Source organism: Netta rufina, assembly GCF_964035555.1.
Source record: "Netta rufina genome assembly, chromosome: 1".
Taxonomy (NCBI): Eukaryota; Metazoa; Chordata; class Aves; order Anseriformes; family Anatidae; genus Netta; species Netta rufina.
In genome coordinates, this window is record NC_140123.1 from 185,032,772 (window position 1) to 185,058,379 (window position 25,608).

The following is a 25,608-nucleotide window of genomic DNA, read 5'->3' on the forward strand; positions in this document are numbered from 1 at the left end:
TTTCTTTCTATTTTCTAGCACAGAAGAATTACTATAATTTTGTTTCATAAAATATATGGCTATATATTTTAAATCACAAGTTATTTTGAATATTAAGATATGGTCTATGCATTTCATATGCTGCTTTTAACTTGGTACTTCAATTTGACAGATGTGATGAGCTAAGACAAGTCAGAAAACCATCTGTGGTAACACTTAGAGCTTCTCAAAGTACAGTCCATACACCACTCATTCTACTGGAATAAAGTCAAAAAATAATCTATTTTCCTCTTAAAATACTAAAAGAAAAATAATCCCTTCTCAGTCATGGATAGCTACCCAGCCATGACTTACTGCTATATGAATCAACACCAAGGATTGCAGGATTAGAGTAATGAGTTATCATTTAGCTCAGTGAGGCACTGAATTTCATCCTTTTTTTTTTCCCCATGGAGTATATGGTAAAAGGTAGAAGACCATACCATTTCATCATTGTTGAAATGAGTGAGCACATGCATAGCTGTCACATTTTTGTGCGAGGTATATCCCTGCATTGTGAAGCACAGTGCAGTAAGACTGTGAATCAGTGGTACAGTACAAATAGTATACATGTGACAGTTCAGGAACTCTAGGACACATGAAGCATGTTCTTAGAGAATGCATTGTAAGTCTGTCTGACAGTCCCATAAGAACTGGGGTGCTGGGGAGAAGCTCGTGTTTTGACAAAGTTTGGAAGAGCACCCCCATAATAAATGGTGATGACAGTGTCATGAGTGTCATGAGACAGAAAGCTTGCAACAGCAAGTGAAAAAAATGTTTACATTCCATTTGAACAAAAACGTTTGATGAAAGAAAACACTGCCAGAAAATCAAGGTACATGGATGATTTATGTATGCAATGCAAAAAACAGTGTGTTGCTGCTGCTACTAGTCACAGAGATAGTGGTCTCTACCAGCACTGATTCTGGTGGTAACAGTAATTAAGCAAACGATAGCAGAAATACTGACACTAGGAAAAAAATGTATATACAAAAAAAGTAGCATAAATAGTCTGCTGTAGTCACAGAAGACTAAAGGTAACACAAGTAGGAAACTCTGGGACAACTCAACTCAAGAGAAAACAAAAAGACAACCTTTCAGAGATGAGATGAAACTCAGAGCTACTGGATTATCTGTCACAACCATTGTGACTAGGTATGATGCCTGAGCAAGCAGGTTTGAGAAAACCAGTGCCACTGACACACACTTTTTGTTCAAACTTCTTAATATAATACAGAATCCTGTTCTTTTCACATAAGGACAAGTATTAAGGACATATTGATTTGATTTTTACTCCATCCTGAAACACAGTTTGTAAACTAAATAAGGAGTTCATGACCTGACCTGCCATCAAGACCTCAATAGCTTAAAAAGAAATTTAATTTGCTCTCTGTAATCTTCAGGGATAACAATGTGAGAACTGCTGTAATGTACCAGTTCACTAAAAATGCACATAGACAACTATATACGGATGAGAGAGAAGATCACTGAAAACATGAATGGAATCAAACCATGGTCCTTAGCAAAATCTGTACCATTATTAGATTTGCACAAATTAACTATAAGCTTTCTCAAATACCTCCCCTATTTTTTTTCTTCAGGTCTGAGTAAAAATGTCACACTTTTTTTAGAACATAATAATTTGTATAGGAGAACTGAAGAGAGCCATGAGACTGATCTGCGGAAAGCAGGTCCTTTAATACTCCAATAAGTAACTTATAAATAATGTTTTGCTTTCACAGTTACCTGTGCATTTCTTGATATTGCTATTTCTTTTTCCATGGGATCCTAACTTGCATCCAAAGTTCTCTTCCCAAAATTCTGCAAACCATACATTTCTTCGATTGTTAGCAAGCGTTCGGCTCCGAAAATATCTATCAAATCCTACATCCAAGAAGAGAAGTGAGAAAAAAAAAGTATTAAAATATGAAACAGCATAAAAGCATTCATTTAAAGATGATAATGGATTTTGTATGAATTTCATAGTAAGTAAAAGCTTTAGGTGCATTGTAGATTTATGCTCATGTGCATATCTAAGATTAAAAATTAGCATATTCTTTACTATTTCATATTTGCCATAGAAAAATATATTTTTAAATATCTACAGTAGTTAACGAGTCTGTAAAGCTCCAGCAGAACTTTATAATTAAAAAAAAAAAAAGCAATGCAGATGGATAAGGGAACAGCTTAATTTTTAATACAACAGATGACCCAAATAAAGAATTAGATACATACAAGAAACTAGAAAAACTTTAAGTACTACCAACTAAATATCATGATTTAAATAAATTTCTTCCCATGGCCACCTAAAATCACTGTGTACTTCTCTGTTGAACCCAAAGACTTCCAAGTCACCTAAGCCTCCCACCTAGTTGAGAAACAATCCCTTAAACCTGATCATTTTCTGCACCAGTTTTACGCCAAAAATCCAGCCTTAATGAAATTATGAGCAATATACCATTAAATCCTTCATAAAAATTACCATGGGGGTAAATTCTCCAAGCAGCATCAATAGTGCCCAGCTTTTTCAGTTGTTTACCAGCTTAGAGCACTTATCTCCAGGTCTCACTATGTCTTCACTCCCTCACTGGGGTGAAGTGGTTCAAACCAAAAAATTCTACTTGCTAGAAGATGCTATATACACCACATCATAAAGTTTGTTAATATAGTGGATTCTTAAAGTAAGAATTATAAAAAATTTAGGCGAGGAAAACAGAGTCTAGATTAATCTTCTCCCATGAGAATGAGCTGATTCATTAACATCCATCTGATGCTTTCTTTTTTTTTGTCCAAAAGAACCACCAGACTATGGTTAAGAAACTCTAGTGCTCTAATTATTAGCAATGAGATTGCTTAATTCAGCATCTCCTTATCTTCAAACTATATTAAAAATAAACAAAACCCATTGAAACAAGTACTCGCTCAGTTCTTTAAGAAAGCAATTGCTTATACTTTTGAGAAAAAAATTCAGGCTCTAGTCCTGAAAGAATGCAAACTTCACTTAAGTCAGAGTTTTGCAAAAATCCAGAGGACAGCCAGATTTCAGACAGCCTCATGCTCAGTTTTCTTTAGGTGTTCTGCTCAGTAATTAAAGACATTTAACTTTACTCCTACACTGATAAGAGAGTGAGGTGCCTAAGAGCTAGGATGTTAGAACATTGTCAGAGAATTGTTTTTTTTTTTGTGCCATTGCATTCCTACCATCTATAGATGTTCTTTTGGGCAGGATGGTTACTGCTCCTTCTGCAATCTCTTCCTGATGTTGAACTGGTGAAATTTTTGACCCCCAACTATCTGAGCCAATCCACAGGAAATGTCCAGATTGATTAGCTTTTTTGGCTGCTTCCAGTATTCGCCTGAAAATAAACAAATAAATCACTAATTAAATAAACTGCAATTACTAGGAATTTTAGTATCCCCAGCATTAATTCTGGCTATGCATAACTAAGTTCACACTAACCAGTTAGCCACTAATTTAATTTGGACAACCTAAAATATATTCAACAACAGGTGCACTGAACTTAAGCTACTGTACTGTACCTTTTGTTTCCTTTTTAGCCATATTTGTCTAGCATTCTTATTGGTTTCAGACACCAAATAACAATCTATTGCAGCTGCACTTATAGGTAAGAACTTGGAACAAGTTAGTACTGTTCACTGGGTTAAAAAAACGGGCTGGATAGCCAGGACCAAAGGGCTGTTGTGAATGGAGTTAAATCTGGTTGGTGGCCAGTCACAAGTGGTTTTTCCCTAGGCTGCACTTGTATTGAGACCAGTTTTGTTTTAATATTTTTATCAATAGACTTGACGGGATTGAGTGTACCCACAGTAAGTTTGCAGATGACGCCAAGTTAGGCAGGACTAGTAGGAAGGCTTTGAAGAGGGATCTGGATAGGATGGATTGATGGTCCGTGTCCAGTTGCATGGCATTCAGTGAGGCTAAATGACAGGTGCTGCACTCAGTTCATAACTGTATACAGTGCTAGAGGCTCTGAGAAGAGTAGCTGGAAAGTTGCCTGGCAGAAAAGGACCTGGGGATGCTGGCTGACAGCTGGCTGAAATTAAGCCAGCAGTGTGCCCATGTGGCTGAGAAGGCCAACAGCATCCTGGCCTGCATCAGAAATAGCATGGCCAGCAGGACTAGGAAATTGAAGGTTCCCTTGTCTGTGGCACTGGTGAGACCACACCTCAAATATTGTGTTCAGATTTGGGCCCCTAACTACAAGGAGGATAATGAGTTGCTCAAATGCATTCAAAGGAAGAGCCACAAAGCTGGTTAAGGGACTAGAAAACAAGACATAGAAGGAGCTGCTGAGGGAACTGGGGTTGTTTAGTATTTAGAAGAGGAGGTTGAGGGGAGACCTCATGACTGTCTACAACTACCTGAAAGGAGGTTGCAGCAAGAAGGGTGCTGGTCTCTTTTCTCAGGTGACAAGTGAGGAAATGGCCTCAAGTTGTGCCATGGGAGGTTTAGACTGAACACGAGGAAGAACTTCTTCACAGAAAGAGTGGTTAGGCATTGGAACAGGCTGCCTAGGGAAACGGTGGGGGTGCCATGCCTGGAGAGATATGTGGACATGGCACTTAGGGACATGGTTTAGCAACAGGCTTTGGTAGTGTTAGGCTGATGACTGCACTTGATGATCTTAAGGGTCTTTTCAAACCTAGATGATTTTCTGGTTCTAGTTATCCATGCAACAAAGGAAAAGCATGTATTGTAATTTTAACTGAATTTCTTATCATCAGATTTCCCATTATTTTTACACTGGATTGAATCTGAAACCTCCCATGCTACTCTATTCTGCTCCAGCCAATTGTGTATCTCTGTGAAGAGAGAACATCTTCAACATACAAAATTAGGAAACAGGCACCTAATATCATCTTCATTCGCAAACATGATCACTGCTCGAGCATTTGGAGTTTCCAACAAGCGCTTGATGATCTTTTCAAATTCTCCTGGTCTTGGTTCCCGAGGGATTTTGAGTGACTGAGCAATGCAAACACCACCTGAGATAAATTAAAATGAAATAATAATAATAATAATTTAACACTTAAATATTCACATTTTCCAAGATTTAGATAATCCATTTTTTAGCAGGTAGGCAAAAAAGCAAGATGCTCATCTGATATAAGCCAGCACAGCTAGTCAAACATTGCCTTATCTATCTGCTTTGAAATATGCATTATACAAATTAACACTCTTAATACTGCATTAAAGATTACAACTCAGTTACCTATTATTTTATTGTTTATATAGAATTTAAAACAACATCCTTAGCCAGAACTTTGAGCACTGTGCTGTGGCTCAGCTGGACTGTGTTCCACAGACTTACCCTGATTTGTCACAGTTGAGAACCCAAGTTTGTCCTAGGATTGCATTTAAGCACAGACCTGCAATTTGACAGTTATCTTATGTTCATAATGTGGCTCTTTGGCATCAGAAACTATCATACATCTCTGCTTCTTCAGCAGAGAGTACAAGGTTAACAATAAATGCTGTGGTTACAGAATCAAGTAGGGAACTTGAAATCTTCATTTATGAATGAATAAATACAAATCTCTTCAAATTGTTATTATGACATTCTTAATTAAGTTGCCTTAATTATTTAAGAGGTGTGGGTTGTCACTGAAATTACTAATCAGCAAATGAACGCAAACTCAGAGATGATATTTATATCTCTTCCTGACAGGAGGAAGACGTTAATTGAAATCTTTGCATTTTACCTGTCCTTCTAAAATGGACAATTTTCTACAGAAACTTGGTGACTTCTAAAGGTTGTCACAAACCAGTGCAGCGGATTCTCTGGTTCCCAGCTACCACACTGAGGAGACTAGGAGAGAAATTCACTGAGCCTGTTTCATGAAGAAGAGAGTCCAGATTATCACTAACTTCCTGCACCACAAGCAATCTTTCAATGATTATTTCCTGATTTAATTATTTTTTCTTTAAGAACTATTGCCCAGATTTTCATTGATACATCTAACAACAAGGGTTGCTGTTGCCTGTTGTTATTCCCAAAATAAGAGTCTTTTATGGAGAATCTGGTCATTAATAAAACCAGAAAATTAAGAAAATGAGAAGAAGTTTATTTCTAACAAAAACTGATGTGTTACTAGAGAAAGGAAAACCAAATGATAAAATTTGCATGCCAACATCTGAATGCTTCTACACTGAAGATGGCCTACAGTGTGAGCAATAATAAAAACATGCTTTGGAGAAGTTGTTGTATTTCTAATGGATGCTTGTGGTTATTTGTGGATGTTTAAGATCATTTAGTCATATACATGTCTGTATATTGCACGTAATTACACAAATAAAATCACAGCTGCCTGTATTGTATTGGAGAGCCTTTCCAACTTTCTGAACAGTCTTGTCCATTGTATTAAAATATCAGCTTTATGCTTTTCCAAAGTATTTCATGAATATAGATGAAACACACTATCAGTGATAGGATTTAAACAAAAACCCAGATTCAACCAGATGCAGCTTCTTCATGAAGAAGCTACAGAAGCTACTTGTGTTAGTTCTCTTAAGGTGAATGTATTTAATCTTTAAGAAAAACAAACAAACAAGAAAAATGGTATTTATGAAGTCTTTTTAACTCCTTTTGATCATATGTAAAATAGTAAAATGCTGTGTGTTCATTATCACAATCTTCTGCCTTTGCAGAATCTCATCGACCCCAATAGTTCTCTGCACAGGAAGAGACTAAGTTTGAACCAAATTTAAACATGTAGTAAATGAAGCACAGAATTATCAACTGCCTGTATAAAAATAAGAACTTTAAAATGAAATCAGCAGGTTTTAGTCACAGGCAAACATATCACCTTTTTCATCCATGCATCACTTTCTGAGTATAATATACATTTATCAGTTTGGGAGATAAAGACTACCACATAGATTTATCCAGAATTTTTCTCCTTTACATGAAAAAAAATAATATTTGCAAATCAGAACATCTGCCATTCCTAACAGAAATTGTTTGTACACATATCTTTAACATCCATAAATAGTACAAAGATATATAATAAATAATTTACTATGTCAGCCTTAACATGGAATATAGTTCCTTTTCCTGGCAACACATTTCTCCACTTTTTTATGAACAGCCTGGCTCCCCATGACAGCTAATTTGCCAATAACAACAGATGAGACCATATAGCAGGTGACCCTCATATACACCAGGTATCTTTGACAATCCAGTAATGAAAAGATAGACGCCACACTATGAAAAGCTTCAGCCAATTTTCTAAACTGATATTAAGCTACTATGATAGAGACTTAAAAGTCCTTTACTGTAACCTTTTTCTCAAGTAATGGGGCTGCTCATATGTCAGTGAAATGTTAGAGAAATATTTAGCAGTCATCCTGTAAATTTAAGAAACAGCAATTCACTCCTAAAGAAAGAAAAACTGAAAAACAGTGCTAAGTTCTCAACTGTCCCCAAAGTCAGCCAGGCACAAGAAGTAAAACAGATCCTAAAAAAGTGACATCAAGGAATAATTTGTTACCTCATAAATTTTGAGAGTATGTTTTCCAACCATTTCTATTCATGCAATGGCCCTTAGGAAAAAAAAATTAAAAAAATCTCTCCCCATGAAATTCAAATGCAAATATTACAAAATGTGCAAATGTAATATATTATCTACTGCCATCTACAAGCTGTGTGGAATGGATATCAAGCAATGAAAAACTGCAGTATCTCAAAAAGCTATTTTCAATGAAAATGATATAGAAGAAGCACCATTCCATCATTGCAGCAGCTAGTTCAATCATGACTGTACTGTGCATCTTAGCATCTCCACGTTAAGAATAGGAACAAAATAAAATGCACTTGAGCCTTGTTGCTACATTTATAATGAATTGTGTAGGCTATCTCAGGCATACAAAACTCTCTGTGTACACCTGTATCTATATATTGCATACACTGCTCTCGCTCAAACAAATAACAGAGTATCAATTTCCAGGCAAAGATGAAATGCTAGATCCACAAAGGTACTTACAACATTTCACTACCTAACATCTCAACACCGTGCTGCCTTTGAAATCTACAACCTGGGCTAGGTGCCCAGGCACAGAAAGAGCAGTGTCTAGGAACAGGATTCGTAGGAACCAGTAGACTGAATACAGAATAATTAGAGCTAACTCCAAAATAGCTAGCAGAGGTACCGAGAAGAAGATGGGTTCTAAATCCAGTATTTAGGATACAGTTGAAAAAATGGAAATCTCTCCAAATAAAGATGAAAGAGGGTTTGAGAGCATGTGTCTTGTATTTGATACCAGTAGATTTACCATTTGTTGCAGAGATGCCAAAGGACAGACAGTTCAGGCACCTAGTGCCAACAGAGGATTTATGGCTGTGAATCATAAAAACAAATCATGTCTGCATGTTTTACCCTGTCAGCATTTCTCACCGACTTGGCAAGATGACTGCTTGTCCCTGTTGCTGGCTTCTATACACACCTTTCTAGGAGTGTGGCTTCAAGAGCTAACTGTCTTCGTACTTAAAAATGAAATTCTATGTTCAAACCTGGTCAGTGAAAAGGATTTATGAATGGGCTTCAAAGAGTGTTGCACTAAACGACGTTACTGAGACCATGCGAGTTAGCCAGTCATACTCATTTCATTTAGTTCAAGTAGGAACAGGGACTGGTACCTATTCTTGTATCTTTCCTAAGTAATATATATGACATAGAAGATGAAATTAAGGGTTTGCACCTGTCACACACTTTAAAAATATTAAGATGGCACTGATGGATGGTGGTTCTTCACCTCCTCTGTGCTAAATATTAAAAAAAAAAAAGGGCACAAAATCAGTATCTGTCCTCAGATCTGTAAAATGAAGGTATAAATATGGACAACACTATATTAGTGATGATAAGTATCTACTTGCCTTTTGTCTAACAGTTATCAAATGTGACATCCGGCACCTGGGACCAGGGGACCATGGAGGGAAGGAGAGCAGAGCTGGGAGCTGGAAATTGGGCTCAAGGCAGGCACTGCCCCATTCATAACCCAGAGCTCAGTCCAGCCACTCTCCACTATGGTCAACAGCTCATAACTCGTGCTTTTAAAACTGGGACATGATCAGCCCCAATCTACAGTAATATGTTGTTGTTTTCTCCACTGTGATAAAAATCACATTTTAAATTGTTCCATGCTAGGTTTGGCTTGCTTACAGGTGCTCTGTATAACACAGCCTGTGGGAAATAGAATACCACCAAATGAAAAACTGGTAGATTTTGAAGATATTGTCAGTATGATGGATCAATAGGCTTTTTCCTTTCTTTTGTGCTCCTACAACGATTCCTCCAATGGAAAAAAAAAAAATAGAACAAAAGAGAAATGCAGTACTTACATCATTTTGGTGGTAAAACTTGTGGTGTTTTAAAATGATAAATATTCATTTTAGCTCTCATGAGTTCTGTAGTCACAAGATAGCATGCTAATTGTAAACCATTAAATACTCAAGTATGCGGAGGTGGGTGTCAGAAGCGATGTTGAATGTGTTTTTGGAAAATAGCAAGCAGACTTGGTAGAAAACTAGCACTAATAAATGAATTTCCTAAGGACTGAAAGATCACGCTGAATGTAACTACAAGGACCATATTCTCTCCTGCTATGGCTAGGATCCAGCACTACATTATGGACCAACTAAGTGAGATACACAGGAAAGGACATCACTGTCTTTGTACCAAAAAAGGTGAAGGCAGAGTTTCAACTCAAGAGTGTTCCATGATGGGACCACAACCATACCACGTTACCCTTTAAACTATTTTATCTTCCCATTTATGTACTTAGCCCTATCATAGTGAAAGGGAAAGGGATCAAGGTACATACTTCCTTTGTCTTATTTCCTAGAATAAGGAGGCATACTTCACCTGACTCAGTACCTAACGTTACAAGTCAGTTATTTCATGGCATCTTCATCACAAATCACATTGTTCCTGAAAAAGCTCAAGACTAATAGCTAGAGCATATTCTAGAGCATATTCCTGCCAGTGTTATCTGGCAGGACTTTCTCAGCTGCCTTCAAATGTACACTGTCTTTTTTTAAATGAATTTTAGTCAGTGGTCACTAGGCCAAGAAAATTGTAATGCAGGTCTGTGGAAAGTTTCCAAAAGACATTGCAGAAATATGCGAAGACACAGAAGTTCTTATTCCAATGAGGGAAACAGATGCCAGAGACTCAGAAGAAGCCTCAGTAAGAAATATTCCTGTGAGGTAAGCAGGGTGCTGTCACAGGCAGACATGGCCTCTGTCTGACATGAAACTGTTCATTTCTAACAATATCACATGATGCGTAAGAACATGAGGAAAATCAGACTATTAGACTTCTCCTCCTCTTCCAGCTCTTCACTGGATATATTGAAAATCTGTTCCAATTGCCAGTAACCTTGTTCAACCTGAAGACTGTTGGAAAAATTACAAACATATGCTTCACACTCAAGTTCTGGTTACAAAAAACCAGCAGGAAAACCTCACGACTTAGTGAATCTATCCATACCTTCATTTAAAGCAAAGCTCATTATCTGACAAATTTCAATGCCAAAAAATCTGAATACAAACGAAAAATAGGGTAAGTGATTGTTCTGCATGGCATTTTCACTGATGCTGATAATCAGGAATTTTTAGGAATTATAATTTAAACAACAATGAAATTACCGCCATTTTTTTATACCCCTAGATGCAATTAACAATAATTTTCTAGATAATGAGTCAACAGAGAGTGGCACCTAGGAAGGTACAACTTCAAGCTGAAGATCAAATTTCACAAGCAATAATTTTTCAAAATGTAAATATTCTCCTTAAAGTAAAACTACTGTAGCTGGGAGGTCTGAATGCAGCCATGCATTCTTTCCAGAGCTACCTTCATTTAACTACCCCAAAAAAACATATGAACACTATGTGGTTATACAGATTTCACAGTAGATTAGTTTTATGTATAAGATCTTTGCAGCTCTTTGCAGGCTCTACTGCCTGCACTGAAGTCCATGCATCTTCACTGCTATTCATTTCCAAATTTAGTTAAATAAAATCTTGTTCTACTATAGCTCTTTTGTTGCAGTCACCAACCTGCAGTATGGATATATCCTAAATTCGTGTGTCTTTTAATTTCCTCAGAAACTCAACAAATACTTCAGCAAACAATTCAATTACTCTTGCAAAGGTGGTCAATTCTTCAGCCAATTGTGCAAATACTTTTTGATGTAAGGTAATAGAGAAAAGGGAAAAAATAATACTTTGCTCAAAATGCAAAAAAGTGGCACTTAATATCCAACACACTAAAATATAATGGAGAATGAGATATTTTGTTATAGTCCTTTAAAAAATAAAAATATTTGTATTTTTACAAATTTTTATCTGTATTTTGACCCTATAGGTTGATATCTTTATTCTTTAAGTAAAAACATATCTTTTCAAAAACCCTTAATATTTATGACAAAGATGCATTTAATGCACTAGCAGCTCAGTGTTGCTTTGTTCACTAATCTGTCAGCTACAGTCACGAGCTCTTTACTCAAAACTAACAGCCTTTACAAGTCGTTTATTTTAGTGTTTTAGCAAAGACCTCTAAGCAGTGTTTTAGTTGGATTGTTTTTTAATAATAATAATAATAAATAATAATATTTTCCATGAAACCATGAACGACTGCAAAACCTTTGGATAAAAATAATGCACCCATGGCTTTTAAAACTGTATTTTACTTTCCTAAATGAATTCACAGGTATACAGCTCTGCATATTTCACAACACATGCATTCACACAGATAGTTACGTTGTGGGCAAAACAGATATTAAGTCTAAAATAGGAAAAGAAGAAAGGAAAAAAAAAAAAAAGACTCCAAATGAGATCACTGGCTACTGAATTCAGTAATTAGAGTCTATCTCTAAGGTGACATGAAGTAAGAGAGATCTGTTATTTTATATTTCCATTCTCAACAACAAAAAAGCTCTCTCTTTTTTTTTTTTTCTCCGTCCTGCCAAAGAAACAGTAGCGAATGTACCAACACAGCTTCCATTTTGCATTAACAGATGATGGACAATAACTGCAAGAGATATTCTCACCACCACCAAACCTACAGAAACTGATTAAATAAATGCACATTTCCAAAACAGATAAAAGAAAACAACACATTTTCCATCCTTTAACTTTTTAGTCCTCTTTGTGTAAATGAAAGCCAACTTTCACAGCCCTGAAAGTGAGAGTCTAAAATTAAAAATAATCTGTAGTAAAGACGTTTATGAATGAGTGAAAATCACATATCCAGCTGAAAATAAAGCTTGAAAAAATGAGTTCTGGAAGGTTGCACCAGTGGAGCCAGTATCATGAAGATGACACAGAAGCTTCTGGCATTCCTTAGACTGTTTTCAAGCAGGAAGAGAAACCCCACCTCAAGGGATGGATTTTGCAAAAACATTCTTTAAATAAATATAGCCTTTCTTCTTTGAGGGTAATTTGCTCCCAGTGGGGATCTTCTGCTTAGTATTTTTTATTTAACTCCCTGCCCTGTTTATTTTAAATATTTTGTCAGTGATATAAAAGACTCTTTTCAGCAAAGTTCTCCTGGATTGCCTGATGTTAATGGTAGGCTGGTGCCCCATTTTTCCCTTGTACGCTTCTTCCTGCTGTCATGGTGTTCAGGGATTGCCTCCAGTCACCTCCTTTAAATTTAAATGCTGTACACAGACAGGGAAACCTGACTTGTAATCATGCCTTATAAGAAAATTAGCATCAATTATAAATCTTTTAATTTTGAGTCTTCTTGGTTTGCTTTTGTAAGACCTCCTTTATGGTTACAAAATAGTCACATTTCTTTTATTTACTGGAATTAAAAATAAATAAATAAAATCCCTTATCCATTTTACTATTTTCCAGAACATCGATGGCAAAAGCATTTCCAGCTTTCTTTATGTATTTATTTATGCAGTCTAATTCACGGAATTATTCTGAAAACTAGCTGAATGTTATTTAGCTTAAGTTATCTCAAGTTGCAAATATTTATTTTCTCACTATTTGAACTATTAAAAATAGCTTGCATGTGAAGACTTTAATGAATGTAAATCTGAGTTTGATAACTGTTTGAACTTGAATATGAAGTTCAAAAAATAGTTTCAAATTTGAATTAAAACAACTTTCAGCTAAGTTCTGTGGTTTATTGTACATGCAATTCTAAGTCCAAATTTGGAACAAAAATCAAGGGGTTACTTCTGACAGAGAAACTTTTAGGTAAATTGAATCCCAAAAATGCAAGTATGACATAGGTCTGCTACAACAAAATCTTGCACATGGTGGTAATGAGTTTTACTGTACAAATTCTCCACAGAGCATGCCTAAACATAAGTTAAGCCCATTGCTAGAGTGTTCATTTGCAGCCTTGTGCTCAAAGAATATAATCTGTTTTCATGGAAATTGTCATCATAAGCCATGCTGACTTCAGTCAAACCCAAAGTTTTCTTCCAAGTCATTGATTGGACTAAAAGAGAAACTCTCTTCAGGCAAAAAGAGACAAATCTTGGTTTCTTGCACACTTAAGGTTGTTCAGAATCTACTTTAAGACCTAACTTTGTTTTTGGAAAGGCAGTTTCATTAACATTGAAATATTTTACACTTGATTGATGACATTCTAAATGATTAAAGGATTTACTGGTTGATTTTTTTTCTTTTTTATCTTAAAACATTAAGATAAAACATGTCTTCTTATTTCAAATGATTTTGAAGGATATTTTTGGATTAATTATTCAGTACAAGATGACACGTTAGCATTACTGAAACAAAACATTAAACATGAAAATGTAAATACTTTGCATACTTCATGGAAAAATTCAGGTTTCCTTTTAATCTGTTAATATCAGAATTTCTAGTGAAATGGAAATATCATTTCCAAATGGTTCCATAGGTAATGTGTCAAATAATGATAATGTCTGAATCCAGCCATTTCTGTCTGAACTAGAGTGTATTTAGCTAATAAAATGAACATTTCAAGGTATAAAGAGTCTGCCACATCCATGTAGATGTTTCTCTAATGGTTCATAATCCTCATTACTGATAAAAATGTTCCTTTCCACAGGTTTACTCTTTTAGCCTAGGTCTGTAACAACTGGATGTACTTACACTTTTTTTCATCAAAAATCAACATCCACCTCCTTCGTTTTTCCCAACAGAACAACTTGTACTTTATGATTAAGGTATAAGTTAAATAACCTTCTCTTACATGAGTGAGGAAGGTTGAGTTTATTTAATTTGGTATCTAGACTTCAGGTTATATTTACAAAATTAATATATCTATTTTGATGTTAATACCTAACAATATTTATCTCACTTTGAAGTACTTTGAGAGCTGGACATTTGGATAAGAACACCATTAGGATATAAAAATAATAACAAATTTTATCTGCTGACTTCAACTTATCATTGGAGGTTATAAAACATGAAGAGGATAAAGTTAAGTCTTCTATATTGCTTCAGGTGTTTATGTTTCAAAACACTAGTTGAAGACATAGCACTATTAAGAAAACTGCAATCCTTCTTTTACAACACAGCAGTAAAATAAAGGAATGAGTTAGCAAGAAAACAGAAGAGTCACTCAGTAGCCTTCAACAAAATAATCTTACTGAAACCTAGCTTAATTTAAAAAATGTAATTGAATTAAGTTGGGCTACTGTGGTGATTTTACACTGCTGGGCAGCCAAACTCCATCACAACCACTCTCATTCCCCTTCCTCAAATGGAAAGGGGAAGAAAATAGAATGAAAAGGGCGCAAGGGTTGAGATAAGGACAGGGAGATCACTCAAAAATTATTGTCACAGGCAAAACAAATTCAGCACAGGGAGATTAGAGAAATGTACTACCTATTACTAACAAGCTAGAGCAGTGAGAAACTAAAGGCAAACTAGAAACACCTGCCCCCATCTATCTTCTTCTACCTCCTTCCCCCAAGTAGCACAGGGTAACAGGGGAATGGGAGCTAAGGTCAGTCTATAGCACTTCACCTCTGCTGTTCCTTCACAGTCACTCTCTGCCCTGACTCCAACGTGGTGTCCCCTTCCTACAGTATGCCATCCTTCCAGAAGTGATCCTGCAGGGGCTCCTCTCCATGGGCTGCAGCTCTAGCTCTGGGCCTGCTCCTGCGGGGGCTCTCCATGGGCCACAGCCTCCTCCATGCCACATCCACCTGCTCCACTGGGGGCTCCTCCACAGGCTGCAGCAGGGAGATCTGCTCCTTGTGGGACCCATGGGCTGCAGGGGGACAGCCTGCTCCACCAGGGGCCTCTCCACAGGCCACAGGGGAACTGCTGCTGAGTGCCTGGAGCACCTCCTGCCCTCCTGCTGCACTGAGCTTGGTATCTACAAGGTGGATCCCTTTGGAGCCATCTGAAACTGGCCCTTATCTAACATGGGGCAGCTTCTAGAATTTTCTCACAGAGGCCACCCCTGCAGTCCCCTACTACCAAAACCTTGCCATGTAAACCCACTACAGCTACATAACCACTGTATCTTTAACAAAGTCACTGTCAGTGTGTTGTGCTAAGGCACATGAAAACGAAGAGGAGATTGGTGAAATCCAGTATGGCTTCACAAAGGGCAAATTGTGCCTACCTAAAAATCTGGTGGCATTCTACAACGAGGTTACAGCATTGGTAGACAGTGGAAGAATAACTGACAGAATCTGCCTGGGCTTGTGCAAGCCATTCGACACTATTCTGCATGACATCCTTGTCTCTAAATTGGAGAGATATGGATTTGAAGGGCGGACTACTCCATAGATAAGGAGTTGGATTGGTGGTTGCATCCAGAGTGGTGGTTGATGTCCAGGTGGAGGTCAGTGACAACTGATATTCCATAGGTGTTTGTCGTGGGACTGGTGTTGTTCAAGATCTTTATCAATGACATAGGGGGACTAAGTACATCCTCAGAAAGTTTGCAGACAACACTAAGCTGAGTGGTGCAGTTAATAAAACAGAAGGAAAGGATGCCATCTAAAGAGATCTGGACTACTTGATAAGTAGGCCCACACGAACCTAATGAGGTCCAAGTGTAAAGTGCTGCACCTAGGCTGGGGCAATCCCAAGCACAAATAAAGGATGGGTGGAGAAAGGATTGAGAGCAGCCCCAAAGAGAAAGACTTGGGGGTTTTGGTGGATGAAAAACTGAACATAAGCCAGCAATGTGTGCTTGCAACCCAGAACTGTATCCTAAGTCGCTTCAAAAAAATGTGATGAGTGGGTTATGAAAGGTGATTCTCTCTCTCTACTCTGTCCTCGTGAGTCCCCACTTGAGCACCACATTTGGCTCTGATGCCCCCAACATAAGAAGGACATGGATGTGTTGGAGAAAGTCCAGAGGAGGGCCATGAGGCTGATCAGAAGGCGGAAGCAACACTCAGGCTGAGAAGTGGGGTTGTTCAGCCTGGAGAAGAGAAGGCTCTGGAGTTACATTACAGCGGCCTTCCAGTACCTAAATGGGGCCTGTGGGAAAGCTGAGAGACTCTTTGTCAGGGAGTGTAGTGAGAGGACAAGGAGTTGTGGTTTTATGCTGAAAGAGGGTAGATTTAGATAACATATTAGGAAGAAATTCTTTACTCAGGAGGTGGTGAGGCTCTGGAACAGGTTGCCCAGAGAAGTTGTGGATGCCCCATTCCTGGAAGTGTTCAAGGCCAGGCTGAATGGGGCTTGGAGTAACCTGGTCTGGTGGAAGGTGTCCCTACCCATGGCAGGGGGGAGGGGGGAGAGGTTGAAATTAGATGATCCTTAATGTCCCTTCCAACCCAAACCATTCCATGATTCTATGATTTGGATCAGAGAACAAAACTGAAGAGAGAAGTATGATGTCTCTGTGTATTTAATACTAAGTGGTAAAATATCTCTAGAGAAGTTTAGGACCTATTAATCTACTAATTAATCTTTTCATGAGGCTCATTGGGGTAATGATTAGCTTAATTCATAAAGCACCCCTGTAGAAAAAAAGTCATCAGGTCAAACATTACAAACCAAGAGCTGCTCTCAGTGCTGCAATGGGTCTGACAACTTAGAGCCAAAGCAAGAAGCAGAAGCATGTTCAGATCTATGCATGCAACAGAAGAGAACATGTAAATCAGCCATGGGTTAGTGTAGACCATGGTTCAGTCCTTGCCACAGAAGTTTACTTTTCTTTTTTCTACCAGAGTCAAAATTTTGCACATGATCTTCAGGCTTTGTTACTGAATAGAATTTAATGTTTTAAAATTAGAAGAATTCAACCTCAGCTCCTTCCGTACAAATAACAGTCTTGCTAAAGGAAATCACCATTAGCTGAAAAAGAAATGGAAGTGATTTCTTTGCAGTAGATTAGGTATTGAAGGTGCCTAGTAACTGGCAAAAGATGTCTGCAGCTCACCCCCTTCTAATAAAATGTTTGATAGATCCACCATATTTAGTAGACAATGAAGAAAAAAGAAAGAAAGAGAGAAAGAGAGAAAGAGAGAAAGAGAGAAAGAAGAAGAAACAATTACACAAGAAACCTTACAATCGCTAAGTACAAAATTACTTTTACTGAACAGTAGTGGACACCATTAAGATGTTAATACAGGCTGAAATAAAAGCTGATTTTAATGTGAATCTAGTCTCTGTATAGAACTTTGATCAACAAACTATCTCATCAAGGGCCTGATGGATATTTCTATGTCCATGCTACTCATCAGATCACATGGTTTCAATAATTTGATAAGACTTTTCTATCAGATATAACATTTTTAACCATCTTTCATTATGTTCTTCCTTTTCCCGAAAGCTATAAAAAATTATACCAGACAAAAATCTATTATCCGTGGAGCACTTACATCTCACTCATTATAAAAGAAAAATGTAGACATAGATGTTTTCAAAACTAATTAATTCTGATATGTATTGCCCATCAAATCTGTCCAAAGATGTAACGGAGGAAAAATGAAAGTACTTCAATTTACTCTGAATTATATCCTGATAAAGACATATGATTAGCCTCATGGACTCATGAGAAAGAATATCCACCTTGCAGTAACAACAACAACAAAATCCATCCTATACTGCTTGATGAAAGTAGCAAATGAGAATAAAAAAATGAAGATAACTTGGAAGACAAAGGGAAGATAACAAAACAAGTAAGGACTGGAGAGCTATGCTACATTCCCTCATTGTTCAGTACATTGCACAGATAATAGTGCTGATCCTAAAACAAAATCTTCTGCAAATGTCTAGTGCTAAAATAATAATATACCTTTGTTTGCAATGCTTTATGATTAATCACTGTCAAGTATTGAAGTGGAAAGAATACACATTACAAATGAATCCTTTATTCTCCAGACTTCCAAAGAACTTTCTTTTTCTGCCTGTTTAAGAAGTTTCATTGGTAAAATACATATACTTTTGCTAAGAGAAAGAAGAGAGGAAGAAGCATGGTACATAGCTCTTCCCAAGCCATCAAATAGTATAGATATATTGGTAGTTAGCATTGAAATATTCAAGGTAGATAAATGTTTTCAAATCCTGGAAAAGCTCAATAAAAGTTAGCAGAAATTTGAAGTTTGATATTTTAACTTTTTCAGATTTTGAGCTCCAATAGGAGCCAAAATGCCACAACTTCAAGTCTATTTTTTCTACATATAAGAAAGTTTGCAGTCAGACAAAGGTGTGCAAAGTTCCACTGAATTTAGCATTTGAAAAGTCAGTTTCAATAGAAATGGTTTTGCTACCATTTAGAAAGTTTACAGTGATGGAAAGATTTAAAAGCAGAAAGAAAAAATTTGCAATAGTAAAAAATGAATAACAGTAACAGTCTTGAAGAGTACAAACAACTTCTGTCCTATCTTTTCTTGTTTTTCTTTTCTGTCCATATGAACTGGCTCACTGAAGAACTCAAAAAGATAGAAAAAAAAAAAAAAAAAAGAGGAATATGGAAGAAAAGTGAAATGAAATGCAGGGTAGCACTAGTGGTATCTTGTTAGAGGATAAACTTAATTCCAATGAAAAAAAGAAAAGCTATACTTTATATATACACAGCAATTTAAGATACACAAAACCCTGTGCACAATAACTCTCTTCAAGAAGAGAGGCCAAGTCAAGCACAGGGAGCTTGATATGCTCATTGGTTTCCATACTGTGGCATGTGCACATGAGGTCTGCTACATCCCATACCAGATATTTGTGTATAGTCTGTGAGACTTGTGTCAACTTCAGGCTTCAGATTTGGGCTCACAAGATAAATACTTAAGGATGTTAGTGTCCAAATACAATTCCTCAGTTGTTGTAAAATCATAAATTGGTTACTAACCTGGGATAGCCCTTTTAATAAAGACTTTACTTTAAATTAATTACTTGCAAGCTTTCCATTTGAAGTAAACTATATGCATAGAGCTAGGATTAGTGACCAAAGTCCAGCTATTCTCCATTCATAATTTCACAATCTTTTCCCCTCCTGTGAAACTTCTGCTGACTTTCTTTAAGACTCATCTCTTTAACGGAAACAAAATGTGAAGTGTGAAATTATGGTTAGACAGAGGAGCAGAGAGAGGAAGTGGAGAAAGTACATTTAGACTAAGGGCCTAAATAGCCTGCACTCTCCATGCCAACATAGATGCCAGCATATCATTTTTCTCTGGAAACACCATTCAGATGAGAAAACACAAAAATATGCAATGCTGCACAAACCCTATGACTTTGTCACATACCTTACCTCCCACATGTTCCATGAGGAGGTCACTGTCCTGCACTCTCTTATGCGAAGCAGAATAGGGATGCCTAGTTTCCTCACCATCAGCACAGCTGTGGTCAAAACCAAAAGTATTTCATGAAGGAAATATAATCTGCCACTCAAAGAGACTCCAGCAGCTGCAACACTACAAAGGATTTTGGAGTAAAATCCATTACGTGAAAAGTACATTAAGAGTGCAACACTACGTGAAGTAGAATTAGCCATTGATCTGCTCTCTGAAGCTGTCTGATTTTCTATTGGAAAATAATATACTAATGTCCTAGCAATCGCCTTTAACCATCCTCATGGATGCTTCTTTCAGGTCAGTCCTCTAGAAACTGAAGGACAATGCTGTCTAAGAAAAAAGTCCACAGGCAATCCCACATGGAACATCCTAAATTGAATTGATGCTCTCACAGTGTTGTTACGCATTCCTCCAAGTTGCATGTCTCAGACTGGCAAGGCAAGCCTGACTTGGGCACAGTGACAGCATGATTTAAAATCAAAGACAAAATATTCTGTCCTTTTTTTAACAAAGCACACTGAAGCAATACTTATGGCATTGGAGAATATACAGTCAGTATAGGTCCATCAAAAAGAAGCAGTGAAATGAAAAACTATCACAGTACAAGGGTTCGTACACTGAGTTACTGACCAAAGTTGTAAATTCTGACAAACAATGAAAACCTTGTCCTAAAAGATGACTGAGATTTCATTCTCACAGCTAGCCAGAAAGATCAACTTTATAGGACTAAATATAGTGACTAGCAAACGGGAAGATAAGGAAATATTTTACTTATCCAACATTCCCTGTTATTTTCTTTTGAGCAAATTCTCACCATTTTCAGACCATCTGTCAAAATCTCTCCAAGTCTTAAAGATTTCTTCTACTACTTCCATATACAAAACCAGGATTGCCCTTTCAGAGAATGAATCAGCACAATGGAATTCAAATGACCAACTCAAATACAGTTTTCCCAGAGAGCATATAACTGAAAAAAAAACATACTCCAATGTAAGGTTGGGTATGCAGACTTCCACCTGCTATGAGCAATGGATAACTCAAAAAATAAACCTGTTTCTCTCAGGAAAACAGCATGTACCTGGACAGTTACAGTGAAGTTTGAACATAAATTCATCCCCAGCATATTTCACAGTAATTTGCCAGAGAGAGGAAAACTCACACCAGTACTTCTCAGACCAAATATGAGTAGCAAACATCTGTTTCTTAATAATTAATAAAGAAAGATTAGACAAGTTTAAGGAATAAGTAATTTGTTGCATTTGTTTTCTCACTGAAGAGACTAGGAAAAAGATATGTTATTATTATGATTGAAAGTCAAAATGGTTCCCTCCAAATAAAATTGTATATATGACAGGAAATGATATGGAATTTCTATCTTCCTTTTACCATGAAGGACACTAAGTTAACTTTGAAGTTTGCCTAAATCTTCTTTGTGATACAGCAGCACTCACTCCTTTTTACATCTCAGATTTGGAATAGCTTTTTTTTTTTTTTGTCTTTTTTTTTTTTTTTTTTTCCCCACATTTGTTGCTGAAACCTCCCTTCCAGCTGTCAGTTTAATTAAATCTTGCTAAAAGAGCCCACTGGATTTCCGATTGCAAGGGAATCTCTACAGAAGAACAGCCGTTATGGGTCTGACCAAAGGTTCAGCTAGCCTGATAGTCCATTTTCTGGCTGTGACTCATAATGGAAAAGTGCAAGAACAGAGTAAACATATGTTCTAGCACATTATCCCAGCCTTCAGTAATAAGACGATAGAATTTTTATCTATTAATGTATATAGTCAATATGAAAATGGGTAAAAACTAGGTTAGATGTTCTAGGTGCTCCCTCAACATCACTACAAGAAGTCTAAACTTCACAGTATCTAAAGATCAATTTTCCTTTGACTTTCTCTATTATTACAGTCTTAATCTTCAAAAGTCATACTTTGATTCTGCTAATACCATGGCAACATCTCTTAGTTTTGCATGTATTTTACAGCTTTGTCTTCTATTTAAATTGGTGGTCCAATGCTTTATATATACAAATCACTTTTTTCCCCTTTCTTTAGGAACAGATCTGCAATGTATATTTAGATAAATTTCTAAGGAGCTCCTAAGAATATTTGAGTAGCTCTAAAACTGTAAGCATATTTTTATATCCCCATATGTGTGTCTGCAGAGGTTTTTCATGGACCTCAGAAAACTGGCCAAGAAAAACAACATATGCAAGAATCTGAATATATAGGCATATACATACATCTCTAAAGGATGCATGAAATTCTTCTTGAAGTAAGAGATTCTTTAGTTTCTAGGACAACTTAAATCAAGACATCTGATATATTTAACGATCAATTTGGTGTTTTGGAGTTGAGAGAAACATTTTTAAAAAGATTTGTATTTTTTTATGAATGAATCAAAATACTCCCATAAATAATCCCATATATATTTTCTTAGAAGCTTATTAGAAATGGCCAGACAATTGATCTTGTGTTTACAAGTTGAACAGCTTCACATTATATATTCAAGTATGATGATTTCCTACATCTATGTCTGCTGCTAAGTATCCAGTAATTGCACTGTTTTAAGGTAGAGTTCTCAAACAAGATGCTGAAGATAAAATTTCACATAAATCTGGAATAATTGTGTTTATAACAATAAATTGAACAAGACACAATTGGTTACTGATTTTAGATTATCAATTTCATTAATTTTGCTTCTAGAAGTGTTATTTCACACTGCATAGCTCCCACTGAAGTCACTGAAAGGGCTTCATTTTTCATAGTTTGGAATGTTCATTAGATATTTATATGAAAAATGAGAACAAACTGTGCTACAGTAGATAGAACAAAAACAATTTCATAGGGCAGTAAACTCTTATACTCCAGGGCATAAGCCAACCAGTAATTTATAGGGTTAGACAGAAGCTTTGCTCACGGACAAGTTATTTTGAGGAGAACACAATTAAATGTTAAGTACCTGCCTTCAAAGCATCCCTTCAGATGGAAACTGAATAAGGTATGGTATCACCATTTCTTTGTCTGGATCATCAGCATCCTGTGAAACAGTGCTGCAGCCACAACAACCCCAAGCAATGCTACAGGCTTGGGGCAGAGTGGCTGCAAAGCTGTGTGGAGGAAAAGGATCTGCTGCTGACTGATGCTCACCTGAACATGAGCCAGAAGTGTGCCCAGGTGGCCAAGAAGGCCAATGGCATCCTGGTTTGTATCAGGAATAGTGTAGCCAGCAGGACCAGGGAGGTGATCGTCTCCCCCTATACTCTGCTCTGGTGAGGGGGTGCACCTCAAGTACTGTGTTCAGCTTTGGGCCCCTCACTACAAGAAGGACACCGAGGCTCTGGAGCGTGTCCAGAGAAGGGCTATGAAACTGGTGCAGGGCCTGGAACACAAGTCCTGTGAGGAGCGGCTGAGGGAACTGGGGTTGTTCACTCTGGAGAAGAGGAGGCTCAGGGGAGACCTTATTGCTCTCTACAGCTACCTGAAAGGAAGGTGTAGGGAGCTGGGGGTCAGCCTCTTCTCACAGATAACTAGTGATAGGTCTAGAGGGAATGGCCTCGAGTTGCACTAGGGGAGGTTCAGGTTGGAAATGAGGAAACATTTCTTCTCAGAAAGAGCGGTCAGGCATTGAAATGGGTTGTCTCTGGAAGTGGTGGCATCATTGTCCCTGGGGGTGTTTAAAGAAAGGCTGGACATGGTGCTTGGGGACATGGTTTAGTGGGTGACATTGATGGTAGGGGGATGGTTGGACCAGATGATCTTTAAGGTCTTTTCCACTTTAATGGTTCTATGAAACCATCTCCCTGCCTGCTACCCTTGCTAGAGTGACTTCCATAGCTCTCTTTCTCAGTCAAGATTGTTCTCAGTATTATTCATGTAATAATCCATTGATTGGATCAACAGATGGCATTTTTAATGGTTTTAAATAGCATTTTCTAGACATTTTACTTCCGTATTTAATTTTATTCTATTTCCTATTCCTTTTATTCTTTAGAATATATGAAGTCACTTTTTTTTTTTTTTTTTTTTTTTTTAAGTGAATAAGGCAAATTCCCTCTGTCTTTCTTGCATACCACCCTGACACCTGACATACACCTACATTTGAAAGCATATAGTATTCTTTACCATCGTTTGCAAACAGACTCTTTCAGTGGTATTCTTGTATCCAAAGGACAGAAATAGGCAATGTCTGAAACTGTATTGATCTTCTTTATCCAAAACTTGCATTAAATGAGTATAAAGGAAATCCTTTTTATTTTTTGTTGTAGAAAGTTTAAACATATAGAATGTGCAATTATCTACCTTGTTCTTAATACACATCAGAAAAAAATATTGGAAGAAGCAAAGCCCTTCATCCACTGCAGCCACTGATCAAAGGGTCTGTACAAAGCACCAGGATTATCTGTCTCCAAAGTGTTCATTAGTTTGATTGTCCTTTTAATTCAAAGGTGCTTCTCATTTGCTTCAGTGCAATTTACAGTACATATACCTTATCATTTAACACCATTACATCTTTGCACCAATTTATCAGTGAATGTGTCTTACAAAATTCGCTGTCTACAGCTTCGTTCCTCTTTGGCTTGTATCTTACTCTGCTAATAGGCTCAACCTCAAATAAATATTCAGATAAATCTTAAGAAAACAATTTAAATAAAGGCAGATAGAAAGTGATTTAAAGTTTTCATGAGATGCCAAAGTGACTGCATACAGTAAGATAAGCCCTTTCACTCAAAAATAAATAAATAAAAATAAATAAAATAAATCCTAAAGCAAAGCACAGTGAAGATGTGGCCATTAGAGGTAGATGAGTAAGCTTATCCAAATTTAAATGTAAAAGTAATGTCAGGGATTACTTTTTTTTTTTTTTTTTTTTTTTCTTCTCATTGCTTCCTTCCATCTGCTAACCAGGCAGTGAGCACTGCTGATAGCTTTTCTGAGGGAAATATCTGGAGTTAGGTGCCACGGCGTGTTTTACCTGCACCAAAAGGAACTGATGTCAGCTCTCCCCCAGGGAGACAAATACCAAGTCACCTTACAGCAGGATGTGGCACAGGGGCAGCCTGAGCTCAGAGGAATGACAACCATGGCTTACTTTCCTTCCTGCCTTCAGTGAAGCTGGAGGAATGTATCACAGCAGGAGGGCATCTGCCTTGCAAACACCCCAAATCAGCCCAGAGCCAGGAAACCCATCTTGTCCTGAGTCAAGGTCAGAGGCTGTGTCTGCAGCTTTCTGCTTTAAAGGCAAAGGCAGGGAGCGTGAGAATGATGAACTGCCCACTGTAGGAGAAGATCAGGTTTGAGACCACCTAAGGAACCTGAAGGTGCACTAGTCCAGGGGACCTGATGAGATATATCACAGATACTGGGGGAACTGGCAGACGTAGTTGCTAAGCCACTCTCCAGCCTATATAAAATGTTGTGGCATTCCGGCAAAGTTCCCACTGACTGGAATAGGGGAAACATAATCCCCATTTTTAAAAAGGGCAAAAAGGAAGACCCAGGAAACTACAAGCCAGTCAGTCTAACCTCTGTGCCTGAAAAGATCCACAAAATGTCCCACAGGTGTTCATCTTGGGACCGGTGCTATTTGAGATCTTTATTAATGACATAGACAGGGGGGTTGACTGTGTCCTCAGAAAGTTTGCAGACAACGCTAAACTGAGTGGAGTGGTTGATACAACAGAAGAAAGGGATGCCATCCAAAGGGACCTGGACAAGCCTGAATCCCATGAGGTTCAACAAGTCCAAATGCAAGGTGCTACAACTGGATCAGTCCCAGACATGAGTACAGACTGGGTGAACTCATTGAAAGCTGCCCCGTGGAGAAAAACTTGGAGGTTCTGGTGGACAAGAAGCT

General features: G+C 37.4%; 1 protein-coding gene across 1 annotated transcript in view; it reads right to left on the reverse strand.

Moving 5' to 3' along the window:
- Nucleotides 1-25,608, reverse strand: part of GRM8 (glutamate metabotropic receptor 8) — a gene marked incomplete at both ends in the record, with an annotated part of 337,473 nt that overhangs the window by 183,720 nt on the left and 128,145 nt on the right. The window contains 3 exons of the mRNA XM_084289618.1: nt 1,765-1,902; nt 3,220-3,374; nt 4,890-5,025. Coding sequence (XP_084145744.1) covers nt 1,765-1,902; nt 3,220-3,374; nt 4,890-5,025 — 429 coding nt within the window. The remainder of the gene's footprint in view (nt 1-1,764; nt 1,903-3,219; nt 3,375-4,889; nt 5,026-25,608) is intronic.